Below are 23,744 nucleotides of genomic sequence, written 5' to 3'. Positions count from 1 at the left end.
TTTTTTAAAATCTTTTTCACCAATCATGTATTGGATTCTAGGCCTACACTTCGACGTTGCAATATCGTAGGCCGGGGCCTTGTATTAGAGGTGGCTGTGCTAATATCATAGAGAAACAATAGCTTGAGTAGATATCCCATGGTTTAGGGCGTTTATGTCGCAACGTTTACTGTTATCTCAAGCCGATTACTGTCGATTTTTAGTGTTTTGACCGGGTAAGAGTGTATGAACGGCACAATATGAGAGATTACCAGCGTCATAAAGCTTCACGGGAAAGAACTTCGTGGACTATAGGCTTGATATAACAGTAAAAGTTGTGACATAAACGCCCTATACCATGGGATATCTACTTATGCTATTGTTTCTCTATGCTATTATCTCAAATTTGACTTTTTGTGTAGTTGAGAAGTTGATATTGGGGTAATTATTCATATAGAATGAAAAAGACAAAGGAATTGTCAAAAACCACAGATTTATTGATACTTAAAAAGACTGGTTTCGGTTATTACACCATTGTCAATCTCTGATAAACTCTCTGATAAGTTTATTTCTTAGTCTTCTTCATTCAAATTTGACTATTGTCGTTTCCATTCTACATTTGTCATCTGTCCCACGATAGAGAAGACATGTCATAAGAAGATATCCTATGGTATAGGTCGTTCATGTCCCAAATTTCAATCCGAATTTTGTTAACACAAGCCGATTACTGTATATTATAACTGTTTTGTTGAGGTGAGAGTGTAAGAACGGCACAGTATAAGAGACTACCAACGTCACATAGCTTCACGAAAAAATAACTACTAGGAATGAGTAGACTTGAGTTAACAGTGAGATTTGGAGACATAAACGCTCTATACCATAGGATATTTTCTAATGCTAAGTTATGGAGAAGTTAATTCATTGATGAAGGTTAGATCAGGGAAAAGTTAGGGGTTAGATTTCTGCTTTTGAATGGCAATATGCTGGTATTATTCAGAATTTTTCGGTTATTCTAGAATCAAATATACCGGGAGTCCCACGAAGAGGTATAAACGTATAATTTTATATCACGTGCCCATTCTTGCGCAGATTTTTTAAAAATTTTACACAGTTTACAAAGTAGGTTCTGAAAATATTATGGAAAATTTCAGGTCCCTATCCTTCGTAGAAACAGAATGGCGGCATATTGAACATTTTACCAATTGGCTTACTACTTTCATGTGTTGTTCGTTTACTACGTTGCAATAGTATTGCCTCATTTGATGGCACCAGAAATTGATCAAGCAATCTTCCAACAAGATGGTGCTCCACCTCATTTCGCAAATCATGCTAAGCAATTACCAAATGACAAACTTCATGACCGTTGGATTGGTCGTGGAAGTGATTTTCTAGATTGGCCACCCCGATCACCGGATTTAACTGTTTGTGACTTATTTTTATGGGGTTACTTGAAGGAGAAAGTTTATACCCATAAATTCAATAATGATGTGGAACTAAAACGATCAATAGAAGAGGAAATTCTCCGGATACCGCGGAGTTTCTTTGTAAGAGCTTACGAATCAATATTATTAATTTAATATCAACGTAATATAGGCTAGATATTTTCCCCTAATAGTTCGACATCTTATTTTTGGAACTATGATCTAAATTCTTGAGTTCTGTAATGTCTTTTCTTTTACTTTTGTTATAATGTAATTATTTCTACTCCTACTGGCGGACAAGTTATACTTTTGCCAGTAGAAATCCACTATGTAAAATAAATAATACAGTGTAATATGTATATTAATAACTATGTTATTTTGCTTTTGAGAACTTGTTTTTGATTTTGTATTGTGTACGTTTTTGTGGAATAAATTTGAATTTGAATTTCTTAAGCGCTGTTATCAGTGTGTTGCTGTGGATGGGTTTCAATTTCAATAATTTTAGACTTCTAAGGCTCTTTATTAGGCCTTGTTCTAGTTGTTTTATTCAACCCTGGAATGGTATACTATCTTGGAAAAACGTTGATGGTATCTATTCGTATTTTTCACGTTTGTTGGTTTATTCATTAAAAAAACAATGTTTATGCACTCAAAAAAATCTATGATATCATTTCAGATACATGTTGACAAGCTATGATTGAGAGAATGTTAATTGAAAAGCGTTTTTAAGCAATAGAAAAAAATCAAATCTTATGTCATGTAATTTAAAAAACACTGAAAATTGAAAAAATCAAATAAAGAGCAATAAAAGTTTCTCATTGTAGATGATATGTCCAATTGATATAGAAATAAATGTATTCATGAGGAAAAAATATAAAATGTCTATAGTTCTCATACCTGCAGAGATTTCAAGTATATCTTCTGATCCACTTACACTATCATTGTCTGCTTCAGATGTGTCACTTCTACTTTCGTTCAAAATTCTGTCAATTTCAGAGTTACTGAGTGCTATTTTTCAATTCAAAATAATCCTTAGGACACACTACACTGGATATAAGTCAAATCACGCACTAAACAATAGTGTACATCTTATAAAAAATTAAAAACTAGAAAAATACACCATGCAAAAAAATAACACCATTGGTATATCTATTCGTGAAATATCTGCAATAATGCTCATAAACGGATGAGAAATTGTTAACTAGCTACTGTGACTAGTGCAATAACTTCGAAAACCGGTTGTGATAGATGGCAAGACTGCTGGACGAAGTCAGGGCAATATTCATTCTTGTAGAACAAAAATACTTTTTTGGTGCAGAAAAAATACGAATAGATACCATTCCAGGTTTAAAAGTTATATTGCCCTAAAGTGCAACAATAAGAAAATATTTCATAAAACAAAAAACACCTTTTTAATGTTTTTAAAGTATCGTTTTTCAATATGCCGCCATTTTGTTTCTACAAAGTTTAGGGAGTTGAAATTTTAACAGAATATTCTTAGAACCTACTTTGCAAACTGTGTAGAATTTGAAAAAGTTCGGTGCAAACCTCTTCGTGGGATACCCGGTATATCATGATAATTTGTCCATTTCATGTTCTGGTCTGTTCTTGAGAGGAACTTGATGAACTGGAATCTTGACGGACTGAAGTTTCGCGCCCGGTCTGATTCTTGATCAACCAAGATCTTGATGAAGTGAATGTTATCATAGAGGAATTATAGCTTAGATATGCTATCTCTTTTCTATGATGTCTCCTCATGGAATGTCATCTGGGAGAGAACTATCCATAACAAACCTGAGGAAGAAATCGAGTTGTATCTTCTACCCAGAAAATGACACCTAATCTAGAATACAATAATTTAGAATGAATTTGAGTAGATTCATCTGATGGTAATCAAATGCAATAAATGCCGAATTTATTGACCGAGCGAAGTGAGGTCTATGATTCAAGTCGACGGTTTGGCACATTCAAACATAAAGAGAAATGCCATAATGCCGAATTTATTGACCGAGCGAAGTGAGATCTAAGATTCAAGTCGACGGTTTGGCATTTCTCTTAATGTTTTAATGTTTGAATGTGCCAAACCATCGACTTGAATCATAGACCTCACTTCGCTCGGTCAATAAATTCGGCATTTATTGCATTTGATTACCATCAGATGAATCTACTCAAATTCATTAACATATTATGTTTATATGTTGCGCATTTACGGCGAAACGCGGTAATAGATTCTTATGAAATTTGACAGGTATGGTTCTTTCTAAATTGCGCGTCGACGTATGTACAAGGTTTTTTGAAAATTTTGCATTTCAAGGATAATATAAAAGGAAAAAAGAGCCTCCTCCATACGCCAATATTAGAGTAAAAATCAGACTATAGAATTATTCATCAAGCTCTAAGTTTATTTAGGATTTTTTCTAGACATTTTAAATTGATAAATTATTCATTAATTTTTGAGAAAACATAACAACAGGTCAATGTAGCTTACTGAGCGCGAGGTCTACTGTTCGCAGAACTAATAGTTTTCTATGGACAACAATATTGAAAATAAGAGGAATTCGGATCCCATTCTCGCAGTGCAAAAATGATAACAGAAAAGTGTTCAATGAAAATCATCCAAAACAAGAATTTCTCTTTTCACAGGAAAAATTACCTTCTTGTAAGATACAATAAGATTCTTGAGAATTTTGATACTGAAGACGTGTTGTTTGTTAAAATCATACAAAACAAGAAATTCCCTTTTCGAAGGGAAAAATCCTTTTTCTTGTAAGGTTCTTAAGCATTTTGATACAGAATATGTGTTATTTTTGTTACAGATGAAAGCTATCCCGGAGGAGATGGTGTACACTCAGCTGTTCCCCCCTCCCTACCCGATGCGAGCCAATAGAGAGAATCCTTTCAGGAGCGAATGGAAACCCCGTCTTATTTTTCAAAGAGTTCCTTTATTTTAGGTTAAATAACGGTCCCCAGAGAAAATCCCCACCTAGGGCTGTCTTTTTTGGAAAACCCCGTAGAAAGCCCCAACGTTTTACCAGTGAACATCAATAAGCCCTTAGAAATTCACTTCCAATGGAGCTCGTAGAATTAGAAGTTACAACATACTACAAAAGCACTGAAACAGTTGTTTCCACCGATGTAAATTCTATACGAAGTATGTGTCAAATAAAATTCAATATCAAAATCATCTCTGTTGAATTTTGAAGAATGAAATAAAATTGTTCTCCTTGTAGATTAGAAAAATAATAACTTTGAACATCAATTAAAAACCTCAAATAAAAATTCTAGCAAATATATTTTCTGTCAACCTTCATCTTTTTCCAAAATTGTGCGTACATGAAAATATATTATCTTCAAACTTCATTCAATATTGAAGTTCTCTATTGTTATCAAACCATGACCTCGTGATCTGTATAACATTGAACCTAAATAATGTAGATTACAGTTTTGTTTCAGAGAATGATTTCATTGTTTTATTTCAATAGTTTATTTTTATCATCAAAAATGATGAGAGTTTACTTTACATATCGCTGAATTATCATGTATATTTTTGTAATAATATGAAATATTCAATGTAAATTTTAAAATAAACAAGTTTTCATTACTCGAAACCCAATTCTTCTCTGTTTATAGGATATGAGTTTATCGAGAATATAAATTCAGTTACTAATTGGCATCCTAGTTCTGTCTATTCACCTCTTGATTTTATGATAGTCAACAATATTTTTAGTCGAATGAATTGTTTTGCTCCAAGATGTTTCTGGATTCTATTAATTCAGGAAAACAATAAAGCCCGGTTGCACAAAAGTACGTTAAGTTCAGATCATGATTGATTGCCCCGAGAACCAATTAGAGAAGGCTTCTCTGATTGGTTCTCCGGGAATTTAATCACGATTCAAATTCAACAGGCTTCCGTGCAACCAAGAGTTGAACTTTACAGGAGAAACAAGGTGTATTTTTATTCGATATTATGTGAGTATTATGAATTTGAAGGTTATTTGATAAACATCATCAAGATAAACATATTTTAAGAAGGCTATTTTGAGAAAAAGCTTTTCTAATTGGTTCTATTGGAATTAATCTGTACCATAGAGTGAAGATATTCAACCTATAGTGAGGTACACGTTCTAATGGCAGTGGAGGAAGATAGGAGAACAATGTTGCCGATTCTCACTGTCTTGTCAATGCCTTCTATGGAGGGTAGCTGATACCGGTTTATTGATGTTATATGAACTGTTCATTGTCGTCTACAATAATAAATTATATTTTATTGAGTAATAAATTATATTTTTCAAAAATTTCATGATGGGTTTTCATAATTAAGATGAAATAATCCTTCAGATAAATTATCAATTCTACATTGTTAAAAACTGATCTGGCAACAGAGCAAAGCGAGAGAGAGAGAGATCGCTATCCGCTTTGTTGAATAATAGACAAGGATAGCAATACCGTTGCTAATCAAACAATGCCATTATAACGTGAACCTCACTATAGATCATTCGTCTTTGTATATACATGGATTGTGAGAAGAGATGTTGGGGTAAAAAGATGTTGATGTTCTCGATGGTAAAAAGTATAAGGCCCGGTTGCACAAAAGCCGGTTAAATTTTAACCATGATTAATTTCACGAGAACCAATCAGAGAAGGCCTTTATGATAAGACGTCATCTCTGATTGGTTCTCGTTGAATTAATCACGATTAAAAACGGCTTTTGTGCAACTGGCACTAAGGCTTTGAAGTTGTCAATACTATATTATTTGTTCAAAAATACTCATTACATTATCAGAATAACAATACATTACAGAACCAGGTTAAATAGCGAACCAAAAGTAATATCAAAATTTTGTTGAGAAATGGTACACGTTCAGCCTAGTTTCTCCTCCATTGCTATAACTATATTATGATTATAGTGTTTTGTACAATAAAATATTTTATTCGAAGAATACTAACATAAAAATTGAGGACTGAAATTTTTGTAAAGGGAACAACTACAAGATTAAAGCTGCGTTTACACCAAAGTTATTGTTTACAAAATGTTTATTTTTCCGTCCTTATAGATTCTATTAGATTGACAAGCACATATGTTCATCATGTGTATGATAAGTTATGTTCAATCTAATAAAACCTATAAGAACGGAGAAATAAACATTTTGTCAATACCTTTGGTGTAAACGCAGCTTCAACCTTTTTCGGACTATGTGTTACCTTCTCTAAATTTGGGAGAGCTATAAATAGCACAAGGTTACCCACCTTATTTTTTCTCTCCCTATCATTTTGATGATGTACTTTCTGTATGAATCAATAAAGAATATTATATAATGATTGTTTTGTTCAATAAATGCTATAAAAATGTTATTGAATGAATACAAGTACTGAAAGGGATTTCACACATGTAACAGAATACATAAACTGGAACTTCATGCCATGTAATTCAGTAACTAGGGCCTACATTAGATTTATGACATGGTCATTCATTCCATGTAATACCATCACATTTTCACTCATTCCATGTAATACCATTATTATTATCTCATTTGTGATACGGCCGCCTTATTCCGGCCTGATAAGACCACCACATCCGAATACGCCTCGTGTGTTGACAGCCTCTGGATTCCTCGTCATCCTAATTAATATGAACTACAGTAGTTGAGTCAAAGCGCAACCCCGTGTGAGCCAGGTGAGCCCCCCTGCTGGAAACACAGGGTGCAAATCCCCCCGTCACAAAGCATTTAATCCCCCCGCTCAGCGGTGGAGCTGCCTGTGTAATAACTGGGAACCGAGAACGGAATCTGCACCATGTGATATGGAACTACTAATCAGTTAACGTCTCATAGTTTTTGGTTTGATTGAAAACAGGCATATACACAAACTTATTAATGAACAAGCGTGGTGAGTTCTTACTGGTGACTCAGTTATAATATAGCTGTATATTATACTAACCTTGAGTTTGTAGGTCTGTTCGACGATCAATTTCGATTGCTTACATCAAATAACACATAGCTTGTTTATAAGAGCCTTAACCCTTAGAAATAATCATGCTTGTTGGTGGATGCCATGGAGGGGATCATTCAGGGAAGAAGAGGAAGAGGTAGAAGAAGATACAAAATGTTGGACGACATCAAGGAGGGGATGAGCTACTATGCAACGAAGCGACTGGCAGAGGATAGAAGAGAGTGGAGGGCTGCTGCCACATAGAAGGACCTGCTTACGAGCAGAAAACTACAGACTAACCCTTAGACTACCAAATAGGGTCTATGGAGCATGTTCCGTCAAATATCAAATAACGAATTTTTCGCCCCACTTGGATGTAATGAGCTGGTTTTCGAACGTCATATGGAGGCCGAAAATGATTATTTCTGACCAGGCCGGTAAAAGTTTTACGGCCCTAGGGCTGTAAAATAACCTTGAAGTCAGCTGATTCTGATTTGATGTGAACGTGTTTACAAAATGGTTCATGAAACGGAATCAGTTTATGCTTCTAGAATTGAATAAGTATTCTGCAATAAGATACTATTATTTTATTTGGATGAATAAAATACAGATAAGATATATATTATAAACTATTCAAATTCGATTTTCAGAGTAGGATAGAACTTCTAACCCAAACTTCCGAAGTCAAAACGACAAAGAGATAGCGCTATCCGCTTTGTTGAATGATAGACAAGGATAGCAATACCTTTGCTAATCAAACACTGCCATAATAACGTGGACCTCACTATATACAAGAGATGACTTACAGAGCCTTGAGTCGTTGTCTGTCCGAGGATTTGTAGCAAGGATAGTATTTATTTATTACGATATTTATTGACCGAGCGAAGTGAGGTTTAAGATTCAAGTCGATGGTTTGGCATTTCTCGCAATGTTTAAATGTTGATATGTTGCGCATTTACGGCGAAACGCGGTAATAGATTTTCATGAAATTTGACAGGTATGTTCCTTTTTTAATTGCGCGTCGACGTATATACAAGGTTTTTGGAAATTTTGCATTTCAAGGATGATATAAAAGGAAAAGAAGCCTCTTTCATACGCCAATATAAGAGTAAAAATCAGACTATAGAATTATTCATCATAAATCAGCTGCCAAGTGATTACACAGATGTGTGGAGAAGCCAGTCTATTGCTGTATTTCTATAAGGTGTATAGTTTCAATCAGGTAATTGTGGATGAGAATACTGCGTGAGGTCTACTGTTCACAGAACTACTAGTTTATTTATTACAGAACAAAGAATTACAAAAAGTACCGTAACTTTATTCATATGCAAGCTCTTTTGATTATGACCCCATATGGGAGTAGCGAATACATAACATATAAATTACAGCTATTTTCAATGGTTTATAGATTTGTTCGACGACTTACGATTGCTTACATCAAACAACACAGTCCCGATTGCAGAAAAGCCTGTTAAATTCCAACTGTGATCAAATGCCACGAGAACCTATCAGGAAGCCTCCATCTCAAGCCTTCTTCTCCGATTGCTTCCCGTGATATTTAATCTTGTTTAAAATCTAACAGACTTTTCTGCAACCGAACCATATATTCTTTGAACTACCATACAGATCAAGTTGATTGTCTCAGTCTTGATCTACAACTCAATCTTCAAAGACCATAATCTTCAATATTATTAAATAATCTTCACTTATTTAATAAATAAAATGTGAAATAAATATGAATTTGACAGATAATGTTGGTGGAGAAAAATTAATAAAAAGTGTAGCAAGTGTAGGTGTGGCTGGATTAGTAGACAACGTGACCAAATCCAAGGAGTGGATTGGTCAATGGGTTGATTAGTCGCCATTTTACCTCCACAGCTCTCTACCAATAGGAAGGAAGCAGCTCGAGAACCTCACAGGCTAGTCATTGTCCAATGAGGCTACTCGTTGCATTTGAGTCTTAAGCTACTTCTGCCTTTCTCTGATAGAATAACTGGTGTATAACCCAGTTCTTCTCTTTATTCTATAGTGAAGTCCACGTTATAATGGCAGTGGAGAAAGATAGGAGATCAACGTTGCTGATCCACCGTCTTGTATGTTCTCTATAGACGGTAGTTGATACAGGTTTATTGATGTAATATTAACTGTTCATTCTCATTTAAAATAATCAATTATATTTTATCAAGCAAGAAATTATATATTTCAATGATTTCATAATGAATTTTCATAATCAGGAAAAAATATTTTGTTAATTAATTATATTTCTACATTGTTAAAAAACGATCTGGCAACAAAGCAAAACGAGAAAGAGATAGCGCTATCCACTTGGTTGAATGATAGCCAAGGAAAGCTAATCAAACACTGCCATTATAACGTGGACCTCACAATAGTATAGATTACTGAGACCTGATGCATCTTCTGATAAATGAGTTGTGTCCAAAATATCAGAATAAATCAATAGTATGACCACAGTATAACTGATAGTTCTGTGAACAGTAGACCTCACGCAGTATCCTCATTCACAAGTACCTGTTTGAAACTATAGACCTTATGGAAATACAGCAATAGACTGGCTTCTCCACACATCTGTGCAATCACTTGTCAGCTGATTTATGATGAATAATTCTATAGTCTGATTTTTACTCTAATATTGGCGTATGAAGGATGCTCCTTTTTCCTTTCATACTAGTAGTTCTGTGAACAGTAGACCTTGCGCTCAGTAAGTTACATTGACCTGTTGTTATGTTTTCTCAAAAATCAATAGATAATTTATCAATTTGAAATGTCTAGAAAAAATCCTAAATAAACATAGAGCTTTCTGTCCTATCGTACCGTGACGTGTCGTCCCGGAATGTGAGTGTGAACGCTGTTATCAGGTCTGGCTGCAACTGTCTACTAACAATGATGGAAAGATACATTTTCAAGATGTTCGATGTTTTTGAACGGGTAGTATTATAGTCAACTGTCTACAACTAACGTTGATGGAAAGATACATTCTCAAGATGTTCGATGTTTTTGAACGGGTAGTATTATAGTCCACCAAACAGCTGATTTATGATGAATAATTCTATAGTCTGATTTGTTTACTCTTATATTGGCGTATGGAGGAGGATCCTTTTTCCTTTCATATTATCCTTGAAATGCAAAATTTCTAAAAACATTGTATATACGTCGACGCGCAATTGAAAAAGGAACACACCTGTCAACTTTCATGAAAATCTATTACCGCGTTTCGCCGTAAATGCGCAATATATGAACATATAAACATTTAAACATTAAGAGAAATGCCAAACCGTCGACTTGAATCTTAGACCTCACTTCGCTCGGCTAATAATAGTATACTAATAATTAAAATACATATTTCCAGAGCACTTGATAGCGATATAATTGGGTGGAATGAATTGTGTCTTGAAAAGGATATAGTAATAATTCTACAAAAAAAATATTATTCTGAAATAGGTCATCTCTACCTCTTTCTGAGGTCATCTCCACTGCGGCAACACGGCGAATACGATGAAGAAGAACAAATATCTCATGAATGTTTATTGCATCAAAAAGCAATTGAGTATTATGGAGAGTGAGAAATTGATCTGGAATCTGGAATACAACAAAGCCTTGAGAATCTCATATGATTCAGGTGATATCATAGTATTGTCTTGCAGAAAAGAAAGCATAAGAAGATAAATATATTTCTTCAATGTTGTTTTCCATCACGAACTGCTTATTATTAAATCACTTTTTGCTATTACAAAAAACGACTAGCAGTCAGGTATCTATATAAAATATAAAAGCGTAACTGACTCACTCACTTGCAGAACTAAAAATCTACCGGACCAAAAACGTTCAAATTTGGTAGGTATGTTCAGTTGGCCCTTTAGAGGCGCACTAAGAAATCTTTTGGCGATATTTTAACTCTAAGGGTGGTTTTTAAAAGGGTTTGAAGTTCGTCTTTTAGCATGTATATTCTCCTTATTCAAATATCTTAAAATTATAATTGAAATGTCCATACCATATGTTAAAATAAAACTATAATCTAGAAAGAGTACCTCTTCGAAACAGTTGTTCTGGTAACTAAATTAAAATTTTTGTCAGGTTGGCATTAAGTTGAGTTGACTTTGTTAGGTTGGCATCAAGTTGAAGATTGAAATCCAGGACCTCCTAAATACCAATTTATCCAGTTATCCAAAATTAGCGTTTTCTCAGCTATTCTGCGTTTCCTCACCTTTCTCAATAATTGATAGAGATATATTTTTAAACAATCAGTACACAGGTTTAGCTGAGGTGGAAGAATTTTGTTCGCCAAAGATACGGCGATATAGTAACAGGAGTATTTCGAGATCAAATTGACATAATACGACCAAATTCGGTACAGAGGCTCCGCTGAGGTCTACATGTAGGCGAGCGAAGCGAGCCCGCTGATCTCATTTTTGGACGATCCAGTCGGGGGTCCAGACGGATATGGCGAGCGAAGCGAGCCTGACGGCTAGTTTTACAATAAACGAATTAATCACTCACTTCTTCAAGAAGATGGCGGACCGGCCGAAAGATCTCGTTGTCACAGTGAGTTATTAATTCATTTATTGTCAAATATCTGACTGCTAGTCGTTTTTTCTAATAACAAAAATAGATAAATATGTCATGACGGAGAGCGTTTATGTTCTTAATTTCACGGTTAATTCAAGACGATAGTCCTATAATGAGGGGTACATTTTATAATGGCAGTGGAGAAAGATGGGAGAACAACGTTGCAGATCATCAGTCTTGTCAATGCCTTCTATAGACGGTAGCTGATACAGGTTTATTGATCCTATACTATTGAACGAGCAATTCCTATTTATATGTTTATATGTTTAGATGTTTGGATGTTCATATGTTTATATGTTTGTATTTCACCGGATCACGAAAACGGCTCTAACGATTCTCACGAAATTCAGAACATAGTGGGTTTATAATATAAAAATTCGATTACACTAGGTCTCATCCCTGAGAAAACTCGTTAAATGACATTAAAAGGATAATCATTATTCATCCTTGAAAAAACAACTGATAATAATTATTTCGTCGTCTGTTGATGATGGAAGTGAGTGAGCGAGTTCATGAGTGTGGGACTGTGTCAAAATATTATGACTCAGTTGTTGAACTCTTGTAATCATTCAATCAGGTACTTAGTGCCGGTTGCAGAAAAGCCGGGTTGTTTCAATCCTGAATAATTCCAGTAGATCCATCTTTTTGAAATGATTTTCTCTGATTTGGTTCACGTGAAGTTAATCAGGATTGAAATTCAACCGGCTTTTGTGCAACTGGGCCTTTGTGAGGAAAATTTTTGCATTCCTCTGGGAATTAATCTCAATTTACTGTGATAAGATAGAACATTTTATGTATGAATGTTATTATAATTTCTTTTTTCGTGATAAATTTTGTATGCTTACACCGGATCACGATCGACAGACGAAAAAATTTCCAGCTGCTTCTCCAAGGACGTATTTATCCTTTTAATGTCCTTCAGCGAGTTATCCCAGGGTTCAGACATAGTGCAATCGAATCTTCATATCATAAACCTACAGAGCGAAGCTTGGTCCCCTATATTGTAATATTAACTGTTCATTCTCGTTTAAAATATCAATTTATTCACACTTCAAAAAACAAACACATCATCAATTATTATAAATAGATATGGGTACTATGAATTCGATTTAGAATGATATACTATGTTTGCTACAATATTTGTTAATATACTATGAACTATTCTACACTAACTATTCTAACTACACCATCTAGTTACTATTTTGGACTTTCTGAAGTAAACATGTTTTCTAAAAAAAGAGAAATAAACGAAAATAAATTTTTTCTCGCTGAATTTTTCTTCTCGTAAGATCAGCTGATGCTCGTTCAATAGTATAGTATATCTCTTTGCAACACTGATATTCCCATTGACTTCTTCAAGAAAATCTGAAGCTCCAATAATAATTTCAAATTATCACTAAGTAGGCTAATAATGAGTATAATCTCTTCGACATTGATTCAATGAGAGCTATTATTCTTGACCATGAACCAGGAAAAAGGAAGAAATTATAATTTCCCGTCCAATCTCAACAAAGATGAACATCCAGTCCAAAGGCACTGATAAGGTTTCCTTCTTAGTTCCTCAAACCTCATAGATTCCTACTTCCTCAACGGACATTGTATCTTGACCTGAATTGCTTGCTCAAATCCTTACAATAGGATTTACCAAGTATTCTAGTGAAAGGGTATGAACGAGCCCAAATCTTCATCTACAAGTCATTGTCAACGTATGAAAAGTGATATGGAAGACCTAGAATTTCCAATTATAAATTATTCTATAGTTGACCGAGCGAAGTGAGGTCTAAGATTCAAGTCGACGGTTTAGCATTTCTCTTAATGTTTAAATGTTTGAATGTTTATATATTTTTATATTGCGCATTTACAGCGAAACGCGGTGATAGATTTTCATGAAATTTGACAGGTATGTTTCTTTTTTAATTGCGCGTCGACGAATATACAAGGTTTTTGGAAATTTTGCATTTCAAGGATAATATAAAAGGAAGAAGGAGCCTCCTCCATGCGCCAATATTAGAGTATAGAATTATTTATCATAAATCAGCTGACAAGTGATTACACAGATATGTGGAGAAGCCAGTCTATTGCTGTATTTCCATAAGGTCCATAGTTTCAATCAGGTACTTGTGGATGAGAATACTGCGTGAGGTCTACTGTTCACAGAATTACTAGTAGTAGTAGATCTAATCAGAGGTTCAACTTACATCAGTAGTCAGTAATCATATCAGTAGTCAATGAATCGAATCGAATGAGAAGGAATAATACTGAGAGGTTCACGTTAATGTGCGTACAGATTTACGCGCCGCGAACATGAGTGATTCACTTTTTATCAGCTGATGCCAAGCTATTTATATCTATATCTTACCGTTTCTGTAAAAATACAGATATAATCAGCTAATTAAAAGTGAATTGCTCAAGTTCGCGGCGCGTATATCTGTACGCACCTTTATAATTGTAGTATTTGATAAAGATTGGTGTTGCAATCCTTGCCTATCATTTGACAAAGCAGATAGCTCCACCCTTTTCTAGCTCTGCAATGTTGCCAGATGGTTCTTCAACAATGTAGAAATTGTATTCACAGTATCCAATCTCATTTGAGAAAGTTCATCATTGAATCATTGAGAGATATATTTTCTTGTCGAATAAAATATAATTGATTATTTTAAACAAGTACATCACATATCCGTGAATCAGATATCGTCCATGGAAGGCAAGGCAGAGAATCGTCAACGCTGTCCTCTTATCTTTCTCAATTGCCATTATAACGTGGACCTCTTTATATCAATGAGTCATAGTGGCGGTTGCACAAAAGTCTGTCAAATTGTAATCGAGATTAATTCCAGAAGAACAAGTCAGAGAAGCCTTCTTTTCGAGAAAGCCTTCTCTGATTGTTTCTCGTGAAATTAATCTCGATTAAAATTCAACTTTTGTGCAACCGTGTAATTTTATCAGTTGTCATGGCTACAGAAAACTACCAAGATTAAAAATACATCAATTTCACTTCTTCTTTTGAAATACTACTTATCAAAATTTTGGTGCTTCTCGATTATCATGAAACTTGTAAAATACAGTACAATCTAAATGCCACATCAATATCATTATAATCAATTCTTTTAATTTCCAAATACGAAAAAAATGTTGGAAAGTTTTGGAAAAGTCTCATAAAAATCAGTAACATTTGAATCTAATATGGGCTTGAAGTCATCAGTTGTGCCCATGATCTCAGCAAAGGTGAGTACAACCACGGTTTTTAGATGAAATACTTTATTTACTTCTATATACCGTGAGTAAACCTTGAACAGTCACATTCAAAATTGGTACGGATAATCTATACCTTACATATATGTATTTTAGATTTATTTGCCTGTTATTATCTACTTGAATTGATCAAAATTGGAATGAATTCACAAGTCAACAGTCATTATAACTGAATAGAGATAGAATAGTTTCACTGGAGAAGAATATTTTAACAGAATTTTATAGAATGTTGATTGCAATCTATTTTATTAAACTTATGTACGGTAAACATCAACTGTTTTGCATCAGCTGATCGATGATCAGAATTTATAATAAGCCATAATAATTTCTCATCTTTAGGCCGGTTGCGGACGAACCACTATCGCATGTGGGATGTGGTCAACGTTAGTAGACAAAAGGTTGACCACTCACAGGTGTTTGATTCAAAGTGGTGGGGGAACGCCAGCGTGACGTCACGTGTAGTAAAAATGTGATAGAGTAACTACACTGAGCATACAGTTTATTCACTGTATCTTCAAATATATCGTCGTTTAATCTCCTTCAAGATTGACCTACAACTTGAAAATTCTCCATACTTATAGCGAATGAATCACCGATTCTAATGATGTTGTTAAATATTTCAAGTTCATTCAACTTGTATGAATAAAATGAAGTTGAAAGTGTTTCAAGAATCTAAAAACGTGACACGAAAAATTTAATAAGCTGGAAAAGCGTTAGTAGACAACGTTATACTATTATAATTTCAGAATATTGTTCAATGATTCAATAATTGATTTACATGATCGAGATTGAATATTTTGTTGATTACTTTTTCACATTGTTAAAAACAATTTGGCAACGTTGCAGAGGTGGAGAAGGATAGCACTATCTGTTTGTCGGATTATTGACAAGTTTAGCAACACAAATGTTAATCAAATACTGCCATTTTAACGTGGATCCCACTATAGTTTCTTGATCTAGAACTCCAATCCTAAGAAGCAGACAACACTGCTGATTGGATAGATAATAGTAAATAGGATAAGATACTCTAGGTTTTTATGTTTCTATAATAATAGAATACTGATTTAGGTTTAGTGTTGTTTCATTTTGAATTCTTGTAGGTTGTTTTCGAAACATTGAAAGTGATCAACTTTTCTGAAGTTGATAACTAAGTAGTAAGTAATACTCTTAATTTCTCATCTTTCGCAGTCAAGTATCCTCAACTCATGCAGTACAAAAAAATGTTCCAGTTGTATGAACTTGAAACTCCATAATGAAAACACATTCTGAATCATACTGATGCCAAGTAAAAAAACGACTAGAGTCATGAGAAAGTCAAATATTTTCAATAACTTATGCCTGCCCAGCAGGTTGTTGAAGATGAAAATGTTCTCAAACTTTACAAGTAAGATTATGTCGTATCTCGTAGATTATTTCGTGAGATTGAGTTATTGATGAAACATGGAGTTCTAGGATTTGATATCATAAATTATTCCTTATTACACTTCGTGATAGATATAAAAAATTATGGATAGGGTGTACAATTAATAGAAATATCATTGAATGAAAAAGACTAAGAAATTGTCAAAAAAACCACTGATTTATTGAGTCTGAAACTGATAGGATTGATGAAGTTATGCACTCAGCATAATTATTTCAAATTTAACAATAGATTTTTTGAACAAAGAGAGGGGTTGGCAATGGGGTCACCCCTCTCACCACTCCTAGCTGAATTGTTTATGGATGAGTTAGAAAGTAGAATCATTGAAAATAGTCATTTCAAAGATAGAATTGTTTACTGGTTTCGATATGTTGATGATATTATTTGCTTATGGAAAGGAAGTAACAGACAACTAGACTATTCTCTTTTGAGATCACTAAAATTAAACAGATAGCTGTCACAAATGGGTATGAAGAGAGTATGGTGGACAGATTATTGAGTAAAATTAATAGACAAATTTCAATCAATTCTAGCTTTGTAGGCTCAAACTGTGAGGGGAAGACTTGGGTAACAATCCCATATTTAGGCCTTGTATCTGATAAGATGGGTGGGGAATTGAGGAGGAATGGATTTCATGTTGCTTTCGAGACCAAACCGATTTTAAATAGTCTATTTAGCTGGAGTAAAGACAAAATTGATATTTGAGATAAAAGCGGGGTGTACAAACTTGAATGTGATGATTGTAATGCTTGGTATGTGGGTCAGACTGGTAGAAGTTTCAAAAGTAGAATTAAAGAACACATCAGAGATTGGAATAAACAAAATGGGGAATCTAACTTTGCAGAACATTTGATAACAAATAATCACAGGTTCACAGTTAAGGAGAATGTTGAGTTTCTGCATGTTAATAACAAAGGCAGATCTTTGAATATTCTAGAGGCTTTAGAGATAACAAGAGTAATCAAGGAAAATTCCCAGTATAGTTTAAATGACCAGATTCATTTCAACCAATACAACACTACGAATTTAGTTTTATCAAAAAATTGTAAGCATACATAAGTCAATTGTTTTTCCATTTACATATTTGTTTTATTATCTTTCACACTTGTTTTCTTGGTTCTTATTTTGTACTAAAAGTAAATTTTATTATCATGGCGATTCTGTTGCTTGAGCCACCATTTTGTCACACCGTTGAGTGGTAGGAGACTGTCTAGCTAGGCCAATGGCAGGCGTTCATGCCCTCGACCAATAGCAGTACTCGCCTACTAGTATAAATTCTGCTGCTGCTCTTGTATTTAGTTTTAGTTTATCAGAGATTGACAATGGTGTAATAACCGAAACCGGTCTTTCTATTTCTCAATAAATCAGTGGTTTTTTGACAATATTTCTTAGTCTTTTTCATTCAATATGAATAATTACCACAATATCAACTTCTTAACTACACAAAAAGAGAAATATCATTGCTACTGAGGGTGCGATCACATTGAATGCATATTTGATGCCATGGAATAAACAATTTAGAATAAAAGTTTTCTCTGGTGATGCTTATATGTGTTAGTGCTCGTCAAATCATGCATGAGCCGAAAAACAAAATTTAAAAAATGCCATTGTAACACGTTGTGACTTGCATGTAGCCTGCTCACTCTGAACGCCACCAGCAAGTGCACGCGTTCAGTGTGAGAGCTCCTATTGCTCTTGCCAGATTTTGTTTCTCATCTGCACGCTTGGTCGTGCATAAACAAGCTTGCACTTGCAAATATAAGCATTTGATATTATCAAAATCTTAGCCAGAACTGAGCAAGTCATCATTTAAAGAGAATGATATAGGAAGAAGGTGGAATATAGAATGTTTGGAGAGTCACTATACTCGTACACTTGAATATGGACATTAGTGCATAGTAACAATATCTTCCTTCTATCAGAGTTACTTAGTTCCGATGAGGAACTCCATAATATCATATAGAAAAGATAGCATAATAAGATATCTCATAGTATAGGTCGTTCATGTTCCAAATTTCAAGTCATTTGTTTGTTAAATCATGCCTATTTCTGTCAACTACTGTCCATTATTACTAAGTTGTTGGGGTGGGATTTTAAGAACGGCACAGTATGAAAGACTACCAGCGTCACATAGTTTCACCAAAAACAACTACTAGGAATATCGGCTTTAGTTAACAGTGAAATTTGCAACATAAACGCCCTATACCACGCGATATTCTCCTATGATATCTTTTCTCTATTCTACAGAGTGGTGCAGGGAAGCGGAAAATTTTGAATGGTTCAAAATTACTGTAGACTAGTAATTTTCTGTATTTTGAATTTGTAATTTTCTGTATTTTGTAGTAATTTTCTGTATTTTGTAATTTTCAAAATTACTGTAGACTAGTGCTTCCGATCGGAGCACTGTAAAATAGGTAATTGTTTACTATAGTGAGGTCCACGATATAATGGCAGTAGGCTAAAGAAAGATGGCAGAACAACGTTGCCGAACTTCTGTCTTGTCAATGCCTTCTATAGATATAGGCTGATACAGGTTTATTGATGTTATATCAACTGTTCATTCTCGTTTGAAATGATCAATTATATTTTTAAAAAATAAAATTTTTCAATAATTTCATAATGAGTTTTCATAATTAAGATTGAATATTTTGTAAATTTAATGATTAATTCTACATTGTTAAAAGACGATCTGGCAACAGAGCAAAGCGAGAAAGAGATAGCGCTATCGGCTATGTTGAATGATAGACAAGGATAGCAATACGTTTGCTGATCAAACACTGCCATTATAACGTCGACCTCACTAGAGCAGTGTAATAGAGGAGAGATCATTATAGTAAATCATAAAGTTTATCTGATTCCTGTAGTGATGAACTAGTTTTATGGATTCATAATGGCATAATATCTAGATTTCCTTTTTCTCTTCGCAACTTGTATCATTCTTGGTGTGTTTTTATCATCCTGTATTTCTTTGAACTGATTCTTATTAATTAATACCCTCATTCTTTAGAAAGAATGTTGATGATTGTGATTGAAGATTTGTCAGCTATCCTTAACATTTTCCATGCAGAAGGCATGGATTGGTGTTCCTTTCAAAGCATATTCGATGAACTGAGAAGGACATCCAATATCAAACTGGAAAAAATGCAGGTAAGTGATAAGTTATATTCATATTATAATATTTAATTATTATGTAACGAAAATCCTAAATAAATGCTGTAAATCACCCCGAAGACTTCTGCTACTGCAGACATTGACAACAGGGTTAACAGCTAGATGGAAATTCGATGAGAACTACTATCCAAAAATTAGTTGCCAGCCCGGGAATCGAACCCGGTACCTCCCAATTGCTAGTCAGGAATGCTTACCCTTACACCAAACTGACAATCATTTGTATAAATGATTAAATGACAGATTAGCATTTGAATAAATGCATTCTCTATTTCATTCCATCTGTATCATATAATATTGATGAAGGCATGGATGAAAGATAGCAGGAGAAGATATTCCATGCTATGCGGTGTTTATTGTTATCCAAATTTCAAGCTGAGTTTTGTGAACTCAAGCCGATTACTGTCAACTACTGTCTATTATTACCGTTCGGAAATAATGTAAAAACGACACAGTATGGGAGACTACCTGCGTCGCATAGCTTCACAACAAGAACTAGAAGGACTATCGGCTCGAGTTATCAGTGAAATTCAAAACATAAAGGCCCTATACCATGGGATATCTTATTATGCTATCTTTCCTCTATGCTATATTTTCTCTGTTAAAGTAATCCAGATGCTGATAAGTTAATTGATTGTATGGGGAGAGATGTGGTGGTATTTCTCCAAAATAGTCATTTTCAAAGACAGCAGTACAGGATTATCTCCGATTGGCTGATTAGGTTGGCGCCTGAAAAACGCCTAATAGGGTCTCACTTCTACGGTTTTCAGTAAGTAATGCAGATAGAGTATTTCACAGTTTTGAAATGAAATCAATTATATTATATTAACTGTAGCTAATGATACGAGATTCGTAGCACAGATAAAAATCAAGAATTTTCCGTCAGATGCTCACAGTTTCCCCAAGTGGCAAACTTGTCTAATAGTTTCAGCTCACGCCAACAGATAGCAGCACTTGCTTGGAAAATATTCTCACCTCACTACTTCTCTCAGTATGTAAACTTTAATATCAAAGAGTATTGATAGCACAAGAAGACATCCCATGGTATACAGGGCGATCATGTTCCAATGTTCAATGTTAATTCAAGAACAGTAACTGTTCCTAATAACAACTGTTATTAGTACTAACAACTGTTGTTTATATCAAAAGTGATATACCGGTATCAGCAACAGAAGGTAATGGCAAGGCGGAGAATCGGCAACGCTGTTCTTCATCCACTGCCATTACAACGTGGACCCCACTATAGCCCGTGAATGATCGAATTACATTTTTGCTGACAGAGAGAAACAACACACAAGGATACAAAATAGCTTCTACACGAAGTTTCAAAAATTCGAGAGTACTGGTTCAGCTTTGATTAAAATTAAATAACACCTTCAATTAATGCCAGTCTCACTATTAGCATAGACTAGAATGAATAGGTTTGAATTAGGCTACAAAATTGACAAGAAACTCTTGTCAAGATGCTCAAACATAGTGCTAGCTCGTAGAGTTCTAATCTTGAATAATCCCATACTATTAAACGAGCAATTTCTGTTAATATGTTTGTATTTCACCGGATCTCGAAAATGACTCTAACGATTCTCACGAGATTCAGAACATAGTAGGTTTATAATATAAAGATTCGATTGCACTGGGCCTCATCCCTGGGAAAACTCGCTGAAGGACATTAAAAGGATAATTATCATTTATCCTTGGAAAAACAGCTGATAATAATGATTTAGTCGTCTGTTCATGATGGAAGTGAGTGAGCGAGTTTTGATGTGTGTGGTACTGTGTCAAAATTATGACTCAGCTGTTGAGCTTTTGTAATCAATCAATCAGGTACTTAGTGCCGGTTGCAAGAAGCCGGGTTATTTCTAATACTGATTGATTCCAATAAAACCCTCTTTTTGAAATGATCTTACCTGATTTGGTTCACGTGAAATTAATCCGGATTAAAATTTAACCGGCTTTTGCGTAACCGGGCCTTTGTGAGGGAAATTTTTGCATTCCTCTGGGAATTAGTCTCAATTCACTGTGATTAGATAGAACATTTCTGTATGAACTATGAATATTATTATAATTTATTCTTTCGTAATAAATTTGTTATGCTTTTGTACTCCAGAGTGAAGCTGGGTCCCCGATATTGATTATTGATCAGGGATCACATCACCTTACATGTTAAGATCATATCTCTCATCATAATCCTTCTCATTACTCGCGCACAAGTCTGGAGCTCATATGGACATCTCAATCAGCAGAAAAATTTCCAATTGTCACTAGCAGTAACATCCATTCAAAAATTTATGCAGCTATTTTTTATGGAAATTGATGAGAAATTGTATTTATTCTAATGGTAATCGACAAATAATATTATCGAACGAGAAACCAAAGTTGAATGCTGTAAACCATCCTGGAGACTGTAAATATCGACAACGGGGAACAGCTAGATGGAAATTTGATGAGTTTTACTATCCAAAATTTATTTTCCAGCCCCAGGATAAAATTATTGGTCTAGTAAAATTATGAGCGTTGCTATCCAGATATTGTCAGTTTGGTGTGAGGATGAGGGTACGAGTGTACCTGACTATAATTAGGGGGTATCAGATTCGATTCCTGGGCTAGCAAAATATGGGTAGTCGATCTCATCTAATTTCCATCTAGCTTTTAACCATGTTGTCAATATTTTCAGTAGCAGTAGTCTTCGATGGTCTGTGGTTTACAGCTTACAACTTTGGATTTTTATTTAATAATAGCTATATTCTATTTTAAATTATCAAGAATAACGTTGAAAATTACTCTTTTTTCAAGCTGAGGAAAATTCTGAACATGGCTTCAGTGCTTGGGATTGTCTCTGTCAATCAAAGGGATAGGAATCTGTTCAAACTGAGAAACGATGCTCAAGGCTTCCTGCTTATGGTCACACCGGAATTTTCTCAAAGCTTATAGATGCTGGAAAACTTGGTGAAAATCAGCATAGTTTATATTGGAAATTCAAAAAAGTATTAAAAGAAGTCCTATTCAAGACTTGTTTCAGTTTTTTTCTCAAATCTAGATTATGTTATAGACTAGCCGTCAGGGTCGCTTCGCTCGCCATATCCGTCTAGCCAGGGGGCTCCGCCCCCTGGACCCCCGACTGCATCGTCCAAAAATGAGATCAGCGGGCTCGCTTCGCTTGCCTGCATTTTTCATTTGAGCATGCTTCATTCCATCAGAGAGTCAAAGTACTGAGAAAACGCAGAAAAGCTGAAAAAACGTTGGAAAACGCTGATTTTGGGCGTATATTTGATAAAATATTAAAGTCACCTTATCATAAAATTTTTATACCCTAGCTAAACCTCTGTACCAAATTTGAACATTTTCTGTCTACTACTTGATGAAAGAACTGAGAAAACGGAAAAAAACCGCTAATTTTGGGCGTATCTTTGACGTTATTTCAAATTCCTTCTAACACAACATTATTACACCCAAGCTTAGCTTCTGTACTGAATTTGAACAATTTCTGTTCATTTGTTCTCTATAAATCTGAGAAAAAAAACACTCGAAAAACGCTAATTTTGGGCGTATCTTTGACGTTATTGCAAATTCCTTCTAACACAACATTATTACACCCAAGCCGATCTTCTGTACTAAATTTGAACATTTTCAGTTCATTTGTTCTCGATAAAGCTGAGAAAACGCTAAAAAACGCTGGAAAAACTCAGATTTTGGAAGTTTTCCCAAATCCGTTCTTAGTGCGCCTCTAAAGGGCCAACTGAACATACCTACCAAATTTGAACGTTTTTGGTCCGGTAGATTTTTAGTTCTGCGAGTGAGTGAGTGTGTGCCATTTTACTTATATATATATATATATATATATATATAATATATATATATATATATATATATATATAATATATATATATATATATATATATATATATATATAGATAGATAGATAGATAGATAGATAGATAAAGCATAAGCTCTAACATACCCTAGTAAGCTTTCTCTATGGTGTATGATGAATA

The 23,744-nt window shown here is 34.5% G+C and overlaps 2 protein-coding genes across 4 annotated transcripts in view; both read left to right on the top strand.

Annotated features, from left to right (window-relative positions):
• The window catches only part of LOC111053004 (tachykinins), a 267,422-nt gene extending 262,969 nt beyond the window's left edge, over positions 1-4,453 (top strand). Inside the window, exon 5 of the mRNA XM_022339832.2 lies at positions 4,217-4,453. Coding sequence (XP_022195524.2) covers positions 4,217-4,287 — 71 coding nt within the window. The 3' untranslated portion in view covers positions 4,288-4,453. The remainder of the gene's footprint in view (positions 1-4,216) is intronic.
• A 10,418-nt stretch (positions 4,454-14,871) lies between these two features.
• LOC111048253 lies at positions 14,872-22,761 on the top strand. 3 transcript variants are annotated; one of them, XM_039426148.1, is made up of 4 exons: positions 14,872-15,137; positions 16,353-16,548; positions 19,592-19,731; positions 22,546-22,761. In XM_039426148.1, the coding sequence occupies exons 2-4, from the start codon at positions 16,443-16,445 to the stop codon at positions 22,681-22,683; spliced, it is 384 nt and encodes a 127-aa protein (XP_039282082.1). In that variant the 5' UTR covers positions 14,872-15,137; positions 16,353-16,442; the 3' UTR covers positions 22,684-22,761. The 3 variants fall into 3 exon arrangements, with proteins under 3 accessions (XP_039282082.1, XP_039282081.1, XP_039282080.1); XM_039426147.1 differs by having other exon boundaries at positions 14,923-15,137; positions 16,394-16,548; positions 22,546-22,759; XM_039426146.1 differs by lacking the exon at positions 14,872-15,137 and adding an exon at positions 15,152-15,223 and having other exon boundaries at positions 22,546-22,759.
• The last annotated feature ends 983 nt before the right edge of the window (positions 22,762-23,744 follow it).

This window comes from Nilaparvata lugens, chromosome 4, assembly GCF_014356525.2.
Source record: "Nilaparvata lugens isolate BPH chromosome 4, ASM1435652v1, whole genome shotgun sequence".
In the NCBI taxonomy this organism is placed as follows: Eukaryota; Metazoa; Arthropoda; class Insecta; order Hemiptera; family Delphacidae; genus Nilaparvata; species Nilaparvata lugens.
The sequence above is the reverse complement of the archived record's forward strand: the minus strand, read 5'-3'. Positions and strand labels throughout refer to the sequence as shown.

What these genes read in the sequence shown, in the direction of transcription:
- LOC111048253 (XM_039426148.1), top strand. Translation starts at nt 16,443, where the DNA reads ATGCCAAGTAAAAAAACGACTAGAGTCATGAGAAAGTCAAATATTTTC. An exon ending in AATGTTCTCAAACTTTACAA is followed by an intron (nt 16,549 to 19,591) that starts GTAAGATTATGT and finishes CTCATTCTTTAG; the next exon opens with AAAGAATGTTGATGATTGTG. An exon ending in TCAAACTGGAAAAAATGCAG is followed by an intron (nt 19,732 to 22,545) that starts GTAAGTGATAAG and finishes TCTTTTTTCAAG; the next exon opens with CTGAGGAAAATTCTGAACAT.